Source organism: Bacillus rossius, chromosome 2 (assembly GCF_032445375.1).
Source record: "Bacillus rossius redtenbacheri isolate Brsri chromosome 2, Brsri_v3, whole genome shotgun sequence".
In the NCBI taxonomy this organism is placed as follows: domain Eukaryota; kingdom Metazoa; phylum Arthropoda; class Insecta; order Phasmatodea; family Bacillidae; genus Bacillus; species Bacillus rossius.
Window position 1 is genome coordinate 114,403,684 of NC_086331.1, and position 20,739 is coordinate 114,424,422.

The 20,739-nt window shown below is 34.9% G+C and overlaps 1 protein-coding gene across 1 annotated transcript in view; it reads left to right on the forward strand.

The window, feature by feature from the left end:
* Positions 1-20,739, forward strand: part of LOC134529642 (uncharacterized) — a 192,419-nt gene that overhangs the window by 69,804 nt on the left and 101,876 nt on the right. The window contains exons 9-11 of the mRNA XM_063363952.1: positions 487-647; positions 12,067-12,172; positions 15,064-15,186. Coding sequence (XP_063220022.1) covers positions 487-647; positions 12,067-12,172; positions 15,064-15,186 — 390 coding nt within the window. The remainder of the gene's footprint in view (positions 1-486; positions 648-12,066; positions 12,173-15,063; positions 15,187-20,739) is intronic.

Below are 20,739 nucleotides of genomic sequence, written 5' to 3' on the forward strand. Positions count from 1 at the left end.
CCTAAGAGAAAGTACTTTTTGTATAACTGAATTGCCATGCCAGAGAAAAATAGCATATCTCTTTATATTTAAAGTTAAGGGAATTTTTTTTCCAAATAATAATTTTAATATTTAATTTCCACTTAATTGCCTAGATAGTATGGAATCTCATTTATTTGTTATATTTTGATGAGTAAAAAAAATTTGTGTTCACTGTAAGCAGTAAAATTGTTTTAAAAATGTATGTTTTGTGAAGAAACACTATTGAATAGAAGAACTGAAAAGGTTTTATTTTTATTGAGTTGGTGTAGTGGGAATCAAGTTAACTACAGGATGTTTGCTATCCCATCTGGAATGGAAATTCTAGTGCTACTGATCTGAAATTTTAAATTTAGTTTTTATTTGTGTTATAACTGGAAAATGCTTAAAGTAAAATCACTGAACACACTTTTTTATCCTGTTATTCTATATCCCATCGTAATCTCATTGAAATTTTTTCTATTACAGGCGGTGATGACTATGGTGCCTGAAGCATGGCAAAACGATGAAACAATGCCTATGGTGAAACGAGACTTCTATCATTGGTCAGCATGTGCAATGGAACCATGGGATGGGCCTGCCTTACTTGCATTCACAGATGGCAGATATATTGGTGCTACTCTTGATAGGTAGGTTCAATATTATATTTCTGTTAATAACATAGTTCTATCAAGTGATGTGGGGTCACTGTTACAATAATGCAATAAATGGAATTGTGTGCTGCATCTTTTGACTGCAGAAGAATCTAAATAATATGATTATATGGGAGGTTTGGTCATTGGCCAATGGTAAATTAGGTCATCTAAAGAAAACATAGTGAATGAACACTTCAGTAAAGAGTTCCTTCTTGTTTATAGTGATATTTACAAGAGCTTTTATGGTGCCACTTTTGTCAGTACATGTTTTTTTTTAAAAATGGACGTGGCAGATATGAAGTTTAAAAGTTGAGTGTTGCCACTGCAGAAGAAAAGATGTCGTTCAGAATATAATGTATAAAAAGTAAAAGTAAACAATGAGGCAATATACTGTGGTTACCTGGGCGAGTGAACAAAGAGAGAAAGATGCTGACAGCCACAGGGAAGAAGAGAAAAGGTAGTGGAAGGGACCCTGCGATAAACTCCATTGGTACACTCTCTCTCTTTCTCTTTTTCCCTCTCTCTACATTTCCCCTCTTTGCTTGCTTCACAATCTCTCCCTGTCTCTTTTTCTCTTTGTCTTTCTCTCTTTCTTCAATTCTTTATCATTCCGTCCACCACAACCACATCACCAAACAAAACAATGAGCCCATCACCACATGATACCCCACACTTCACTCCACCACGTCACATGCCACCCCATGCCACATGCCTCCACATCACATGTTGTCCCATGTCACTTGCCACCCCACATCATATGCTGCCCCACATCACACACTGCCACACTTAACACACCTCCCAACACCACATGCAGCACACATCCTGCACACACACATGTGCACACACACACACACATACACACACACACACACACACACATACACACACACACACACACACACACACATGTAGCACACACACATGCTGCACACACACACACTCACGCCGTACACACACACATGCCGCACATACACCGAGACATTTTTAAGTAAAGTGTTTTATTATTAATGTAAATATTAGTAATTAATAAAACAGTAATAAAACTGAATTGGGTTATCCCTTACGAACCAAGTTCTCCCCACATTATAAATCATAACATTGTATGTATACAAGTGACCGGCCTTAGAGTGATTGCACGTTTATGAAATTTAATGAGAAAAATTGAAATGCTTAAAATTCAACTAAAAAACTCAAATGCTTACACAACTGAATCTCGAGTCCTAGAAACTCATGACCAGAACACATTAAATGAAAGCAAGCGTAATAACAAATAGTAGTAAATTGCTAAAATACAAATACTCAGAACCAAATAAATATAAAATACCTGCGCGCATAAAAGCTTTCATGAACAGCGGAAATGTACTGTTATTGAATTATAACGGCCGAATCCGTCTTCTAATTTAGAATTAGCTATCAAACAAGAATTTGGAATAGAGGTAAACTAAGTTATGATTGAAAATTATTACACAGTTAAAGCTAACAAGACAAATAAACTAACTGCTGTACTTGCCTAATACTAAACTGCTTGAGACTGCCGACCCAACCAAAATTATTCCTAGGTCACTACAGCTTTTCCAGCAAAGCACAGAGTCTGTACTTAACTCATGCTAACTGCCCACTCCTCTGCCTCTTCCCAGTTGATCCACATTTTCTTTACAAAAACGTGTCCATATGCTACATGCTCCTGCAGATCACACTTCCTGCTACACTCCCAAAAACCTTCATGCCACCTCTTTGGGTACAAATGTCTACTTCTGTTCGCCAGAACACACACACACCACTTTATACAGACCAGTCCCTTGCCAGCTACCAACATAGTATGCTGTCGACCTTCATACCATTCCCTCTTTCAACACTTCCTCTCGCCCTCTGGATCCTAGCAAATGCTGCAAACGGATAGCCAGCAGGTCATAAAAATGGTAGCAGAGAGGCGAAGTGGATAATCTTAAACTGCCTTTCGTAGCCACACCAGTGATCATGCGCATACCGCCTGCTGCACCAAAACCATGCCTAGCAAGGACATATCCGCTCATTATCTACCCTAAGTGTCAAGCATGCACAGAACTGCAGCTACAGATCTTAACACGAAACCACACTAGCAATAAGAAAAAACCTGGCACAACAAAAAGTTAAAAACCCTTTTAACTCAACATGATAATATTAATATGACCTCAGTTTATTATTATCTGCTTAACATGAACTGCAGGAAATATCTACCACATTTGAAGCCTTGATCATACAGTGCACTTACAAATCTGTATGTTATATTTTAAAAAATACTTTCCACTGTTACTTAAGTATTACGGCACTCACCTCGGATGGTATTACTTGCACTTGCTTGAAAGTCTCCTTTATTTAAAGAGTTAATGTTCATATATCAATTGCTGAATAAGTTTTTATTTTAGATGACTTTGCTCAACACTAACAAACCAGTAGAATAGAATAACTTCTGGTCAACACAATGCTATTTCTAGTGCCAGTAAATGCACACACGTGGTCCCTCCTCTCAGCCATCTAGATGAAGGTGCAAGAAAGGTATTGCATGTACCCTTGATTGCTGTTGGTACTAAACACTTTTTCAGTGTTGTTATTTTTTCTGACAGGGTCCATGACTCCCAAGTGTGGTATCAAGTCACACACCTGCCGGGCGAGCATGGTTCTCTTTTTCGCCCGTCATAGGGATGACGCGTCATCGGTATGACGCTTCGCTACTAAAAGTGAGCATGGATCTTTTTTCGCCTTTCGGAAGACGCCTTAGCTACGACATGCCCGTCATAGGTAAGGCGGGATGGTTTGCCCGTCGTAAGGCCGTCATAGCTGTCATAACCCCGTCATACAGCCGACTACGTGTGTAACTTTCATTTAATACTGGGAAATAATTCTTTCAAATGAGTTAAGTAATATATTTTCGTAAAATTTAAGGTTTTGCCTCAATTCTATTTACTCAGAAATTACGTATGTGAGATATATGATGTATCTAAAAAAAAAGGTTATGTTTTTCTCTGAACAAACTTCGAAACAACTTGTTTCCGATAATAATCACGCCGCATAAATAAATAGTTTCTATGTTTCGTGTGAATAAGACACATTGATTCTTTTTTCTCGTTATTTTTAACTGCACAATACTCAGTTTACCAAAATATATCATAGGTACTAAAAAACTGCCAATCTGCCTACTTTTGTCATATCACTTAATAAAAAAAGTAAAGGTCAGGACTAAATAACATAATATTTCAACTAGATAGAAGATAACATCACATTAGTTAATTATTCTGTATAAAAGTTAAGTGTAAAACACCTATAAGCATGTGGCTTATTAAACTTCTAAAAACAACTAAGTAATTTCCCCTTCAGCTTCCATACGTGTAATTAAAAAAATCACTTTTACAAATAAAATACATGCATTGATAAGGTTGAAAATACACAAGAATTCCGCTGATAAATACATAGTAGTATGATGGTTATTTTAAACCTTCGTTTTATCGTATTTTAAACAGAAAGCATTTCCTCCAAAGATTTTGTGATTTTTAGATTAGGCCTACTCCCCACCCTCGTTGGTGGCTAGGTTTGCTCCTGCTGTATCGTATATTGAAACGTATTTTATTCACCTAAGATTCGCTCAAATACTTTCAGTATGATAAAATGGTAACAATGTAGGAATAATAGTGTTTCACGTAGAGTTGAGAGGTTTCATGTTTATAGTTCATACGAAAATTGTAATTTGTGAGAGGAGCGGCTTGTGTGAAAAGAAAGTAATTAATTCCGTTAAAGGGTATTTTTAGTTCCTCTACTCTTCTGGTAGTTATAAAATGCAGACATAATACTGTCAACTACAGTTTACTTAATTAATTATATTCAGGCATTTAATTAACAACACCGACTTCGTGTTATATTGTTCAAGCTGGCAAGATGCTAAATAAATAATATTATCAGCGTATTCACATATGCTACGGTACAAAATAGTGTGAATAAAACTTGCAGTGCACTAGAAAATATGCTATAAACAAGTCTAAGGATAATGTAATTAAATATAACAGTAGTATTTTTGAACAGTCTTTAAGGGACGTAGGTATAGCACATTGATTTGTTACGGTAGTACCTTCAAATCGGCAAATTAACTTTAACGGTGGCGAAAATTACCAAATAATGATTAAATCAGGTAATGTTTCACGTCGAGTCACAAAAGTATTTTTAATTTTTTTTTTCATCAACTGATTTAAAGTAATAACAACTGACCATTGAAAACAAAATTAATAATAACGGGCAACATGTTTCACAAGATCGCTAAATAATATTTTCATATTAAAAACTACAAACTTTCACAGTTTCTAATGTACTCCTTAACCTTCTTATATACTATTTAATAATCATAAAAGACTTTGCTATGTACAATGATTTTATTATATTTTGAGACTGAGAGGTGACGGGTGTTTACTTATATTTACGCAAAACCAACAGGCGTACAATGAAAAATGATATAAATATTAAATATAGTTGTGGAAAATATATAATTCGATAGACACATCATGCTTAAGTTTTATGAATGTCCACAATCTTGTTTTCGTGTAGGTAGTTTTCTATTGGCTGTAAATTGCTTAGCAGATACACCAGCTGCCAAATAAAACACCTCCTTTCTGTAAATTCACTGCCAACCTCTGCATATTATCGATTGTCAAGCCGTCGTAGGTAAGGCGCCTTAGCGATGACGGGAGAGATATGACGATGGGATCCGTGCTCGCATTTTCACACAGCCGTCATACCGGCGACGCGTCGTCGCTATGACGGCAGCGAGCGAAAGAACCATGCTCGACCTGCTGGTTATCATCCGTATTCTGACACATTTTTGTTAATTTCTGCTTGACTTTGGTTTTAAATGAAACAAAAAAGGAACAAATTTTTCAGGCTAATTTGCTTCTGCTTGGTAATGGTTTGTCAGTGTAGAGGATTACACTTTACCAACACTTAAACACAGACAAAGTAGGTGGTTCAAAAATAGCATGCACCATTATTTCAAGATTTAAAAAAAAAATCATCTGGCAAGCTTTGTATTATTTTTGCAGCTAATATTACCAACACCCAGCATTTGTAAAAGTTTAATAACCTTTCCAATCATATAACTGTGAAATATTTTTCTTAAAAGTTAGACCAAAATATTACTTTAGAAAATGATTTTTTGATGGTTTGGCTAAAATGGTATTTTTTCTTGCAGAAATGCATGGGCGTATGTTTACTGTAAAGTGCATATATTTTTAGGTTTGAAATTAACATTGTTCCTTCAGTACAGCTGTGGTTTCTTAAGAAGCTTGTTATCTCTGTTTTGAAGTTAAAACTATATTGCATATAAGTATTTATAACTAAGTTGTAGAATCATTAGGTATAATTAACGTAATTATCAAATTAAGCTGAGTGAAAAATTGGCATCCATGAATATCTATATGCATCCATGCATATGAGAGTTTGGTCAAGTGGTCGGGATTCCTGGCTGATGGGAAAAAGCCCCAGGTTTAATTCCTAACAGCATTGGGGATTTTTGACTTGTTGAAAACTACTTCCTGGAATCAGGAGTGGGATTTTGTGTTGTACCTTCACCTCCATACTGCAGAATTTATTGACAAAATACTGTGGAATTGTTCCAAGTCTTCAGACCATACTAAATGTATTGTTTGGTGTTAAACTGAGAAAATGTTGGTTGGCAAATCTCCCATTAAATATTCCAAAATAAAATTTTTTACTTATTAAGTTTGTAAGGAAAAATTTTAATTTTGGTAGGAAATGTCAGTCAGGGTATTTCAACTATTTTATTTATCCATCTTGAAATTTAGTTTATTTCATTAGTTATGTACAACAATGAAAATTAAACCAGAAGGTTAAGCATTTTTGAAAAATCCAGTTAATTTGTCGTGCACTATAATTAATGGCTATAGACATTTTAGTGTAAACTGTGATTGATATTTTCTTGTTCAAAGTTCAGCTGAAAAATCAAATGAGAATGGGAGTAATTGTGTAAATTGGAAACACTATAACTCCAGGGGCTAGTCTTTGGGTTTATATTCTCAACTGCAGAGAACTAAGAATTTGTAATCTTATTATATTTTTTATTATTGCATTTTGTATGTTTGATGATCATCATAGGAGGAATCATGCTTTTTTTTTTTTACTGTGAATCAATTGTAACATTTATAGATAATTAACTATTATTAAACTTTAGTGCTGGCTAATAAAATTTGAATAATATTTTTATTATAATTTTTATATAATTTTTAAATAATATTTCATTGATAGCAACAAACTTAAAAGTGTTTAACATAAAATCACTTAACTAATTAATATAAATAAATTTCCTTATACACCAATCCCTCACTTAGCACGTCTGTAAATTTCAGATAAAACAAAATCACTACAGGAAAAAAAACACGGGCATGATGTCACGAAGTCTGCTTTGACTTGAAAAACAACAGATGTACAGTGGCATACAGTTAGCTATACGAGTGGGGAAGAGATACACGCTGCAAGTCTGACTACGCTATCGACTGTTGTACAAACATAGAAAGTTAAGTTGCGGCTATTGAGTGTATAAAGGACTAAATGTTTTTACGTCCGTGGGTATGCCACTTGGCCGTAACGTTGTCGCTCTGCCACAGACCTGGCCGTGATGAACTCAGTCCAGCCAGTGGCAAGGAACTCGCACAACCCAAAGCAATGTCTGCCCATTCGTCTGCTGGTAACTGTACGTGCGCAAGCACCTATAGTTAGAATCATATTGAAATCATGGCTTCCAAGTGAGAGCGTACTTCACAGTGTTCAAGTGTTTGAGACAAAACTAGAAGTGGGTCACACTTTAGTTTTAATTACAATAGTATGAAACAAGGAGTCTATCAATTTTTTATATAAGACTAATGCTGTTGGTCCTACTAGAGGGAATATATTTTACATTAGATACCACGACAGAAATGAACAGATGATTCACATGGAAAAGGTTGATAAATGAATGGTGGAATGAAAAAAATCACGGGTCTGACAGGAGTGGTGTGAACCAAGCGGTGATACGCGAATAAGCACTTTAATTTTTGAAAAATTAAAATATAAATATCTGGACAGTAATAGCGGTTTAACTGCCAGTAAAGGATGGTTTGGAAAGTTTGTGGAAAGGTACGTGACGTGAGTTGGTCACGCCCGAGCGAGCAAGCTAACTAGTCGACTGACGATAAGTAGGTACATAACCACCTATCTCCCATTACACGGTGTCGTATTTGTAATGCAAAGGATTCAGTGGTAGGCTTATAAAGATAAATGGTGCGACGTATTAATCATTGAGTGTTATTCTGTGCATTTATACATATTATGTTAAGAATAATTCCCTTCACATTTTGGAATACATTAATTAAATTAACCTTGCTATTTATAGAGACGAATGCTTCAGAATATGCGATTTCGAATAACACAAACGTTTTTAGGAACGCATTAGTTGTACTACGTGATGGATTGGTGTTCTGTTTCGACTTCCTTTTCTGATCACAGAGCTTACCAAGATGCTCTTATTATTTTCCTTCATAATTGTTATATTTCAAAAATTAAAAAAGTCAGTATCTCATTGAAAACACCGGCCTGAGAACTTGTCAATTTAACAGTTGTTTACAATCAACCTTGTGTACAGGTCAGAACAACAATAATGACCTTATTTACAGAATTATCTCAAATTTTAATAAACTTGATTGAAATCTTTTATTTAAGAAAGTCTTCTACTTTGTCGACCAGTTCTACTTATTGTGTTAAGTTTATACTTTTATATTATTATATTCAATATATAAACTTTGTAATCACGAAGTTTTTTGAAGATTGTAAATGTTTTCCTGTTTCTTGATCATAGACATTATATTCTACTTTTTTATATTTTTTATAGATTCATCCACTATGTTAGTTTGTGTTTTACCGTATTTAGTGTTCTAATATTAGTTTATTTTTGTTGTCCTCACTGCTGGTATGTGGTACTCTTGCCCTAGTATGTTGGCCAATTATGAATGTCTTGTCTGCTATTGGTACCGAGGGGGATGTGTGTCCATATATTTTTAGTGATAACCTTGTATTTTCAGTAAATTTTCTTATTTGTTTTATTCTTTTTTAATGTTTGATATTGTTATTGTGATTTATAATATCTCTAGATGTTGCTTTTTTTTCCCTTTGTTTGATTTTTTGTTTGTTTGTGTATGTCTATACCTGTCTTGGTCACTGCAAGTATGTGGTACACTCTTATGTTTGTTGGCCAATTGCTGATATTGCCTATCTTTTATGGATTCCCCTCTGGTAGTGCTTATCTCTTGGTGCCATCTACATTTTAGCAGTGACCACATTTGTCCTTTTTGTATATGTCGTGCCTACCGCTAGCCCTCGGCTGTTAGTGGGCATTTAACAAATATAAGTATGAAATTTTATATATATATATATATATATATATATATATATATATATATATATATATATATATATATATATAAATGCCTTCTCTTAGAATTTACTTTTGATGCTTCACTGCCACAATTAAAACATTGAATTCATCTTTTAATAAATTATTAGCAGCATTGCTAATATGGGACAAAGTGTGTGTGTGTTCACGTACCTATTTTATAATTGTCTCTTGGTAGCAAAAGTAGTAAAAATAATATTCCCAGTATTAATGTGGACAGAAATAATTCATACTTTAGGCACTTCAGTTTATTGTATGTTTACAATTAAATATTTATATATTACTCTCAGTCTGAGTTCATTGTATCTTAATATTGAAATATTCTAAAAAAGATTAAATTTATACAGTCAAGCCATTAGACAGTAAACACATTTTAAACTTTTCACAGTTTAACCATTTAGTACATACATTGGAACATCGTTACTACGAGAGCTGACAATGGCGGGAAATATCCTAGTAACTACGAATACTCGTAATAACCGAACATGGAAAATTGAAGTCAAAGTTAAGATTCCTGGACCTTCTAAAAGTGTCTTAATTTCACACCGTAACTTGAAAATGGTGCACTTTAGTGAAAAATGCATTGAATAAAAGTTGTAGCAAATTAAATTAGAAATTGAAAAGGTCTCGTATGTTTTGTTTGTATCTGCAATGGTTTTCGTTTTAATCGGGATTGAATTGGTCTGACGCATGAGGGAGCAATGGAACACAGCTAAGATGGCAGCTGAGGCCACAGTTGTCGAGAGGAGGGGAGGTAAGTGAAGTGGAGAAAGGAAAATAAAAGAAGTGCGAGAAGAAGGCTGCGTGAAGGGAGGGGCGTAGGCTGGTTTATTTTTAGATTTCCCCCTATAGTCGAAAGCCAGCGCAACAGCTAGCTGACGCAACAACACACAGACACACCCTACGGTGCTTTATGCGCAGCGGTGAACGTAATCAGTTTATACTTTCTGGTTAGGTTATATTTGAGTACAGTCTCACCATAAACATGGCAGCTCAGATGCATTTTCCTCTATTTTCTCCCCCTTTTTTTTGTGAGCCTTCATGTGCTGCTGAAAAATTCCTTCACCCCCTGCTAAATGTGCCTTTTCAAGCACCTTTGTTCATTGTCAACCTTCAGCCTAGGGTAGAAAGAGAAAGAGACATGTACTTAGGTTCACACCTCAAAATTACATCAATTCTCCCCCAGGCAGGTAATCCCGTTAGGGCGTAGTCCCGGTTAGGAGAAAGATGGATCTTTTACATGCCAGACACTCACCAGAGCCTGACATGGGTTCCTAGAACCGGGAAATAGATTCGCCATTTCCAATCGCGGCATGTTACTGGAGAGCGCCCAGCTAGGTCGAGAGGTTGAGGAGACCCATCCCAACTTCGGCCCCACCGAAACACCCCCAGCTCCACCGTCCACCCCCAGACCTCCAATAGAGCCAGCCCCCTCTAAGGGATCTGAGTAGCAACGACACGGAACCATACCTCTCACATCCCTGGGACCCCTCGGTCACCCAGTTACTCGTGATCCAGCTGAGGCCTATCCAACCTCTACTAGCTCAGCAGGCTAGTACCCGAGCTTAAGTAGCTCAACACTTCCACTCGTCAACAGGGCGGGGACCCTTTAGAGTGTTCTCCAAGCATAGGAGGACCACTACCACCACGTTTCCTACTCCAATCCTGATCCTGAGCCATTAGAGGAAATCTCAGCAGGGAACTATCACAGTAAAGGATCAGTCCCATGTCACCCTTCATCTTCAGGTATAGTGCTTTCCCAGGCAGCCTCATAGCAGGAGAGCACCCCCTAATCCGGACTTGGATGTCCTTGGGTACTTCAATATCAGCATATCCCCCGCCCGAAGGTTACAGCTTTGCCAGAGCCCGGATGCCCGGACAGGGAGCGAAACCCCGCCATGCCACCACCCTTCGCTATTCCATATGCATCCTGGATTCTTCACTTTGAATCCGATGCTTTGAGACACCACCTAGGGTTTGGGGGTCCAAAACCCCCCAGTGGACCTTCTGCAGAGGCAAGTCGTAGTCACCTACCCCCATCTTACTAATCCACCAGAATTCCCGTTCCGACATACCGAGGAAGTCTGAGGAGTGGGCACCCCCGGCATCGCCCATATTTGTTTAAACACTGGCACCACGAGAAGGCTATGGGTTGCCGTAAGCGGGAGAGGCTATATATTCGCATCACACGCCCTTTTTGGGTCTTGCAGAGAGCTTCACTCAGATACTAGAGCCGACTACAACTCCGACACTTCATTGGTCCGCTCTTCATCCCACAAGGTTGACGGGTAACCCGTGGGGCACAAGACCCTTAAGCCAGTCTGAGAAAGAGACAGTGAGAGAGAGAGAGAGGACAATGCTGGGGTATAACGGGATGAGGAAAAAAAGGCAGGGAAGTAGCCGTCGCCTCAAGCGAGAGCGCCACTGAGAGAGAGAAAGAGAAAGTGCATGTTAGTCACCACAATCCTGCCCATGGCCTCTCCTCTACCCCCTTCGCCACTGCTGGGGAAAGTAGCGGAACGAGAGACAAGGCACGTTGCTTGTCATCAGTCACGCTACTTCCTTGTCACTCTTTTAGCAATCTTTGTGTTAACTGCGTGAACTTTTTTTCAAAATGACATTAAATCACTCATGCTTACGGAAGGGCCAACAAGGAAACACTCGTAATTACCAGACAAATTAAGTATGATTTACGTAGTCAAACTGATGGTGCATTACAAAACTCACGTATCTTCGAAGGTCTCGTAGTATCCCGTACTCGTAATAACGAGGTTCCACTGTATTTTAAGTAAGCAAATATTGCAAGTTTGTAAAAAATGTAATTTTTATATTTTGAGTAATCTGCAACCCCAACTTTGTGGTGCAGGTATTTATAGCTAAACTTTGTAATACTTATTCAAATATTCATGACAGTTTGCTAGGTTTTAAACACAAATCCTTGTTTGGTCACAGGAATGGACTTCGACCATCACGTTTTTATGTCCTGAAGGACAATATTCTGGTAATGGCATCTGAAGTTGGTGTGTACGATACAGACCCAGCGAATGTTGTTCTCAAGGTATGTGCTGTGAATTTTTTTGCATCCCTAGTTTATCATTGTTAATTAATCAATGTACTTAAAGAATAAATAAGTTAACAACTTTTCTTAATTAAGTTGATGGTAAATAATATAAAATACAAAAATAGTTAATTAAAGTTAATATATATTATGTACAAGTGAGTTGTTGAAAATGGTAAAATAGAATTATAGATTTATACACACAATTATATATAAAAATTAATGTCTTTTGACAAATTTGTATAGTAAGCCGATTTGATACATTCAGTATGTCCTCAGTTAAAATACATTTGTTTGAATAACCTTTTTTTTATAACAAATGCTATAAATTATTGTCTTTTATTTGTTTAAAAAATGCTAAACTTGCTTATTAGTGATGGTGATAAGTTTATGCACAATGTTCACTATACTGTATGTGCTAGCACATCACTTCCGAATTATGCATGTTATTCTTCAAATGGCATAACTATTTTAAAAGGTTTAGCTTATTTGAATCATTTGTGGGAAAGTGAGTCAATTAATATTTACTGTTATTGGTGGTGAATTCAAACCAGTGTGTACGAACAATATACAAAGTTAAAAATTGTTAAAAATTGCTTTCAAATTGTTTGGATGGTGTTAAAAATAATGTGTTTAGTTATTTAATTGTTGAAGTGTGTGTTGTTTTTTGTTGGGTTTTTAAGTTTATATAGTTTATTACTTACATTTTACTCATAAAATTGTTAGGTTCACTGAACAGGCTAGTCCTACAACAAACAAAAAACCCATATTAGTTTAAGACTGTTTGTGGTGAAAATAAACATGGTGCAGCTTTACAAGTTGAGTTGGCAGCCATTGCATATTGCACATGTTCTTTATTTACTCAAATCTGATGCAACCATCTAAAAAAAAATTGGTTGTCTGTAAAGTCGGTTTACGGACGATAGTTTGTGACGTCATAACAAAACATTGATGAAATGATTGATCCATAAGAAAATGAAATATCATATTCGGCCTGAGACTGAGCCGTAATAGGTTTTTGCAACCAAACCATTTAGGCATTAAAAATATTCTATTCTTTGAGGAAGAAATTTTTTTAAAATTTTTCTATCTTTTGTATGTTAAAATCTACCTCCGCATAATTTTATGAATAAAATTTAATCATTTTTATTGAATTATCACTATTTTGTATGGATACAAAGGAGGAGTGAAGTGAATTCTACAATTAATTAATAAATTTACTTTTATTTGCATTCATTAATTCAAATATATATATATTACTTTTGAACTGTCGTGCGCGCCGTATTTATTTTTACAAGTACAAAAAAAAAACTCGGCCAGCGGGATTTGATCCGTTAACCTTTCGGTTAGTAGTCAGCGTTGCTAACCTCACAGCCACGAGGCCATATTGGAACAATTGTTTCAGATGTAATAAATTAATAATATTCCACGCACAATATTTGTTTGAATTTCTTTTAACCAGCATATTCTTTGTTGGACTCGAAATATTTACACGCTCGTGGGCTCATAACTAAATATTACGGTGTGTGATTTAGTTGATCAAATAATAACTCATGACAAATAATTACCAATGTGAAACTAAAGCGTGGAAAGTATCATACCAGAAATAAATATTTAGTTACACAGCTAAAACAATACTCATACAACACTGTTTAAATATACTGATTTACACTAGTAATTAAAATAATATGTACTTGTAAGAACGCCATTTCCTTGCGAATATACTGCCGTGGCGCGGTGCACTACAATAACCTCGAACCCCGCTATTTTGTCGTCTGCCCCAAGCCGTGTGTGGCAACATGCGCAGGCGTGATCCAACCGGCGCGACCCGCCTATCCCTGCAGCATGGCGGGGTGAAACCTGAGCAGTACGCCGCCATGTGCCGGCCGAGTTCTTTGTACCGTCCGCAACATACCAGAGAGATGCCACGCATGCGTAATCAGAACACATCCGTAGTGGGACATCTGTAGTGGGACAATTTTTCGTGCGTGCAGCCAGCGTTCATCGATTTATTAGACGTCACATCAAAAAAAAAATAAGATTAACTTTAAGGTGAATATATAATTCCTATTTTTGCCACATCTTGCAAGTGGAAATTTATATAGTTCAAACATTTTTTTATTGTATGTTCCTTTTTGTAGGTTTTTGTTATATTTTTACATGCTTAAAATTTATGCTTGTAATTATGTAATCTTGATTGCAAAAATTGTTGCAATGATGGAGTAAGTTTTTCGAGCAGCACACTGATTTATTAAATTGGTTGCTTTCTTTTGTTGGATATAATTGATGAAATTTTAAACCAACATTAATAATAAGGTACGGAATTTTGAAGCTTTAAAAGCCTATGTTCAGAAAATTAAGAAAAAAATACTAAAAATTTTATTATGATTTTTTAAAAATATTCTGGTTTTGCTTCCTTTTCATCCTAAAAATTTCTCTCTACACTTTGCTGTTTTTGAAATAATATTACAATAAATTTTAACACTTGTAAAATATTAATTTTTTTCTCATCTTTATTCATTTCAAAGAAACATTATTTAATTTGTGGATATTGCACTAAAGAGACACTTTTTGGAAAAAAATTTTTGTCATTAAACTAAAACTTTCTTGTCCTATTCATTTGGGCATTAACATATAATTTTGTTTTTCTTTATTCAGATGTTGTTTTGTGGGTTTCTTTACTTTTTTTGCATGGCAATGTAAATGAAAGTGATGAAACTTAAAATCTTTTTGAATAGTTTTTTAGGGTATCCCAGGCTTGTTATTAGCTACAAAGATAATTGGTTGAAATAACTTGACTTCAAAAGTTTCTATAAGGGTCCTGAGAAAAACTGATTGAATGTAATGTTTTAACAGCAGGTAATGCAAACAACTGTTTCTGTTATTTACAGAGCCGGTTGAAACCTGGGAGGATGCTTCTAGTAGACACACACAAGAAAATGATGATTCAGGATGTTGAGTTGAAGATGAACATGGCAAGAAGTCGCCCACATTCACAGTGGCTCAAAGAACAGGTAATAGATCGGTAAATTTTATGACATAATTAATGGGTTCTTGCAGTTTTCATATTGATGGTAAATTGATCCTGAACACTGATTTCTGGACCACTGGGGCAGGTAATGGTAGAGTTAATCGATATCCTTAAGAACATGATCGTGGGTCAGATCATCAAGTTTCTTTTAGCTATGCTTCGCTCCCAACTGAGGCAACTGAATCCAGAGGGCCAAACTTCTTCCTCATGTTTCGGGATAAGGATTGTTTTTTCAGTCCAAGCTTAAATCACATGGCTTCTCATGCGAGAAATTTAGTAAGGTTTGTTATATCATGGGGGAAAAAAGAAAAAAAACCTTAAGGCATTTTGGGTAGTGGTTACGTTTTAGCCTTTAATTTAAATTCGTGTAAACTGTTGGAATAAATTAATTCTAAGCTATAATTTTTGATAATTATTGACAATAAAACTTTGAAACCATTGTTACACACTAATAGAGGTTTGTGAAGCTTTGGAAAGTCGAAGTTGAATCGAAGACTAACATTTTTCCTCTTCAGGAAAATTACATAACTTCAAAGGAAGATTCCGAAGTGTTTTTATTAGAGCAGAATATGTTAAAAGCTGGGTTCAAATTCAGTGTTTGGGCCATAAATAACATCCGTGATGTGGGCCAATTGACGGTTTTTACTGGGAAGAGAGCCACTATAAGCCATAAAAAATTAATTAGAACTGTCAGCATGTTTCTTAGGTAAGACCATTGAATAAATATAATGTATAGAAGTCGCGAGGGGGTACAATTTATTCTGCCAATTTTTCGATCCAAAACTGAGATAGTTGCGAGCTCCCCCACTAGATGGCTCTTCTTTCAAAAAGAAGGTACTCATGGTTCCAAGCTCCCATGCAAGAGCGCTATAGCATCGCTTGTCTCAAGATCACGTGTTGCTGTCTCTCTCTCTCTCTCATTCTGTGGATTTTGTTTCTGTTGCAGATTAGAAGGGCAGTTCATTGATAAGGCGGGTGGTTAGTTTACAAGTTATGCTCGTTAAAATAAAATGGTGCGATAATTTTTAAAACACAAATAGATTTTCTTTAAAAAATCTAAAGGTAAAAATTAATCCCTTGGAATACACACTACACAATTCTTTAAAAACAGCCAACATTAGTAAGTTATTCATTGGTACATGATTGCAGCTGGTGTGATATTATGCATTTTAATAGAAATTGATGCATTTTGAATATAAAATTAAAATATATTATTTATGAAATAAATTGCTAAGTTCCTCAAAGAATCAGCATTGTTAAAAATTCTTAGATCTTCATCTTTGACTTTGATTTGAATTAAAAAAAAAAAAAAAAAAAAGTGTCTTCACATACCCCTACACACTAATAAGCAAAATAAAAAACAAATGAACTGCAATAAATTATCAACTTATGATTCCAGTCCAAGTAAACAACACAGACTTTTCCATCCTTTCCTTCCAATCCATCTATTATTGCCAGATGAAAGTGTACCTGCTTATAGTACTATAAACATTTTTCAATGACTTTTCATTGTGTTGGTATCTATGTTGGAGAAATTACGTACTTCTACTTTTAAATACCCAAATTCATAGTATTATATTTTGCACTTGTGTTATACTGTACTGTGTTATACTGTACTTTACTTAGTGTAGTTTTTATTATTAAGGCAATAATAGTTTTTAAAAAAGTGTTTTGGTCAGGTTGGTTTGGAAGATGAAAATATTGTTTTGTGCTCTATGGTTTACAGTTAATTGAAACAGAGATTATTTTAACAAACATGGGATAATATTAGTGTAAATATGTTAAGTATTATTAAAAAATATTGATTAATGTTTTATCTGGAATCTACTTCATCTGTAGCATAATATTATTTAGGTTCCATTGGTTAAACTTTTCAATTGTTTCTATTACGAATATAATATATTTTATCAGTATTGTAATTTTTAATACTTAGATCACAAATAATTGTTTTGTCTGTTTTGAATTGTTACAGTTTGATTTTAATCATTCATTAATATTATTTTTCTTTTGTCCTATATTGCGATGGCTGATCGTGTTTTATCATAGGCGGTGAGTTTTAAGATTCCCTAATTTGTTTTATGGGGTCTGAGTGTATATATAATTGTTGTGAGCATTACAATATTTTGGTTTGGCAATTTTTTTTATTTTGTTTTGTGCATGTATGTAGCTAAAGTTGAAGTAGTGTTATGCATATATATTATAAATTGTTTGTGTGAATCATTTTGAGTTAATTTTTCTGATTTTTTTCTAAACCCTTGGTTATTTGCAAATTTGTGATAAAATATAACAGCTCTGACTTTTTATGTTATATATGTTTTGTTTGAAACATTCTGGAGTTATTTTCTTTTCAGCATGGTTAAAAGAATAGTAAAATCCAGACTTACGGTTGTTGTGAGGCAACTAACACCTTTACAGCTACTGTGTTTTACTGGGAAGAGAACCAACCAGTCATGTGAAAATTAAGTTGAAACTGTCATGTCAGCAATTTGTAAAATTTACATCTCTGTAAAATAGCACATAATGGTGTGCCCATGGTTGTTAGATGTAACATAACATGAAGAATTATTTTTTTTCACAGAATAAAGGGAGAAATTATTAATTAACAACTTTTTTTTTTACCTATAGAGTTCACATTTGTCTGAATTTGACAGACGAACTTCAGCTGCAGGATCATAACAACAAAATAAGTTGTAAACCCTATACGACTTTTGGTCTAAAGTGCTTCCCAAGTCTGGTATATGTCATTGAAGTTGGGGCTAAACATTTTTTATAAATAATAAAGTATTAAGGTATAACACTGAGCTTATGGATTATGTTTAATTGAACAAAGTTCTACAACCACCTCAAATTTTGTGACTGTAGAAAAATTATTTCATTGAAATAATTGGGGGTAGTAATTTGCCACAAAACTATTTGGAAAATAAAGATGTTACTCTTATTTATTGTAATGAAATAATTTGGTACAGCAACAAAATTTGTTGTGGTTATAGAACTTCATTCAATCAAAGAAACATAATCCAGATGCTCAGTGTTCCATCTAAAATACTTTATTATTTACAACAAAAATGTTGTACTGGAAAGGTGTACACCAGCCTTGGGAAACACTTTAGACCATAAGTTGCATAGAGAATTTCAACCTATTTTGTCGTGATGAACCTGCAGCAAAAGTTTGTCGGTCAAATTCAGACTCACTCGGTATGATGTTAAACTACTATATACTACTAAAATCATGCTCAGAGTATATTCTTAATGAAATCACACCTCCAGTTGTTTTTCTCATTTTAGTCTCTCCTTTTTCTTCCCCATATTTTATCATCCACAAAATAAGTTTTACCTTTATTTAACCCAATGAAAGTAACCTGTGGAAATGAATTGCAATCAGTTATTTATCCTGGCTTCTGTAAACATATACAATTACGTGACTAACAGTGCTAACAATTGATTATTGTCATGTGTGTTCAGTTTACTTTCGGGAGACTCAACCTCACTCTGCTGTACTGTTTCTACTGTACTGTTACAGGGTTGTTTCAAACTGTTGTATTGTTAAGCATTGAGCGTTTTTCTAATAGTTTTGCTTTTTTGAATTGCACTCTATTATATTCTTCTTGTGATTGTAAGTTAACCCATATTTCATTTTAAAAATTTGAATTATACAACTTTTTAGTTTGGGCAGTGTTCTTTTTGCTTGTATGCCATTTTGTAGTATCCAAATTAGAAGTAAATTTAAAACTTATTTTGCGGTATAAATTCTAGTGATATTGTGCTTGTTCACTTAGTTAGTGCATGTTCAATTTACATATGTAATTTATTTGGGAGTAGTTGTGTTTGTTTCAGCACCACATACTTTGTTGTAATGAATGCTGTAAATAAATATCTCGAAATTACTAATGAAAATCCTAAAATTTTATAAAAAGTAATTTATATTTTTATAATATTGTCATTTTAATCATTATTAAAACATAGCTTGAATAACATAGCTGAGTCAAGCTTGTTCAGTTATTTTACTGTTCCGTTGAACTTAATCTCATAACTCAAAAATACTTGCTTGCCTGGTATTTTGTTACCAACTATTACAGCATTGCACATAATTTTACAGAAATATGTTTGAAATATTTAAATAAAAGTTTTATTTATATTTATTTACTTGCACGAAAACTGTGCATGATAATTTTTATAACTATAAATTATATGCATAAATTTATGTTATTTGCAATTCTGCAATATCGGAACTGGGATATGAACTTCCAGCAAATGGCTACCCACCTGACATCATAAAACAGCACATGACAGCAAACAAATCCCAAATCACTCAACAAATAACTACAGATAAACCAAGTGGCACATTGGTTATTTCCTACGTTCGTGACCTCTCAGAAAAGATACGATGATGTGAAAAAGAAAACACAGAGCAAGAACAGTTTTCAAGTCCAATTCCATTTCTAAAGTGTGATTACCGGAGTAAAACCTGCCATAGGTGATTTGCAGTGTCAGAACTGTGTTAATGAGAGACCCTGTGAATGTGGCTGCATGTACATTGGAGAAACTGGCAGGGCTTTTTCAACACGCAACATAAAGAAGGGTGAAACTCAAAAATCTAGACTTGCCGAACATGTCTGGGACAGCAGCCATAAAATACTCTAGGACAACGCTGCACCACTCATACAGGAAGAACACCCATTTAAAAGGAAACTAAAGGGATCAGCATGTATGGTCAGCAATCACAATATTATCAGTCAGAAAAGTATGAATTAAAAAACCAAGAGATGAAAAGATGCATAAGTATTATATTTTGATTGAAGCTTCACAACTTTGACTTGGGAAAGATTTAGTTCGTTGGCAATGTAGTCCACTATTTCTTTTTCTTGTAGTGATAGATTAAAATGTGTTACAAACAGGGTTTTGGTTCTTTTGAATGCTGGTTTGGTGATGGTTTTCAAAGAAGCTGTAGTTCTGATGCCAACTTTTAGAGGGGTTTTCTTTTTGTCATTAGTGACAGATTTTGATTCAAGACTTCCATTAGTTTTGGGCTTAGGTATGTATTGTATAATGTAAAGCCTTGATCATCTGCTGTCTGTAGTTTTTGCTAGTTGGTCGTGGTGTTGCTGTCATCAGGGGAGATCCGTTGTGTTACAAGTCTAGGTCAGCCGTCCGGTTGCCCGGCGCGGAATCTGATGCAACAGCATTCCATTATGACAGTAAAAGTTATTAATTGAAAGTGAAAAACAATAGTTATAAAAACCATAGCAAAGAAAACACATAAACACTAAATGCATTCGGAATCACACACACTTTGATGCACTAGTTCACACAAATCTCATGATGAATGGTCGGCAAATAACGGTCTTAGAAGGGCCATGGGACCCAAGAATCAGAGTCAATGTGCATTTTACTCTGTGCTCGTATGTAATTATTTTGTATTTTGGTGGAGGGTTTACCTTTACATTGGGGAGATGCAGAGAACAAGTATGTAAATATTTTACTCATGTGCTAAAAAAAACATTTATTAATTTTTGTTTGGTTTTAATACTATTTTAAT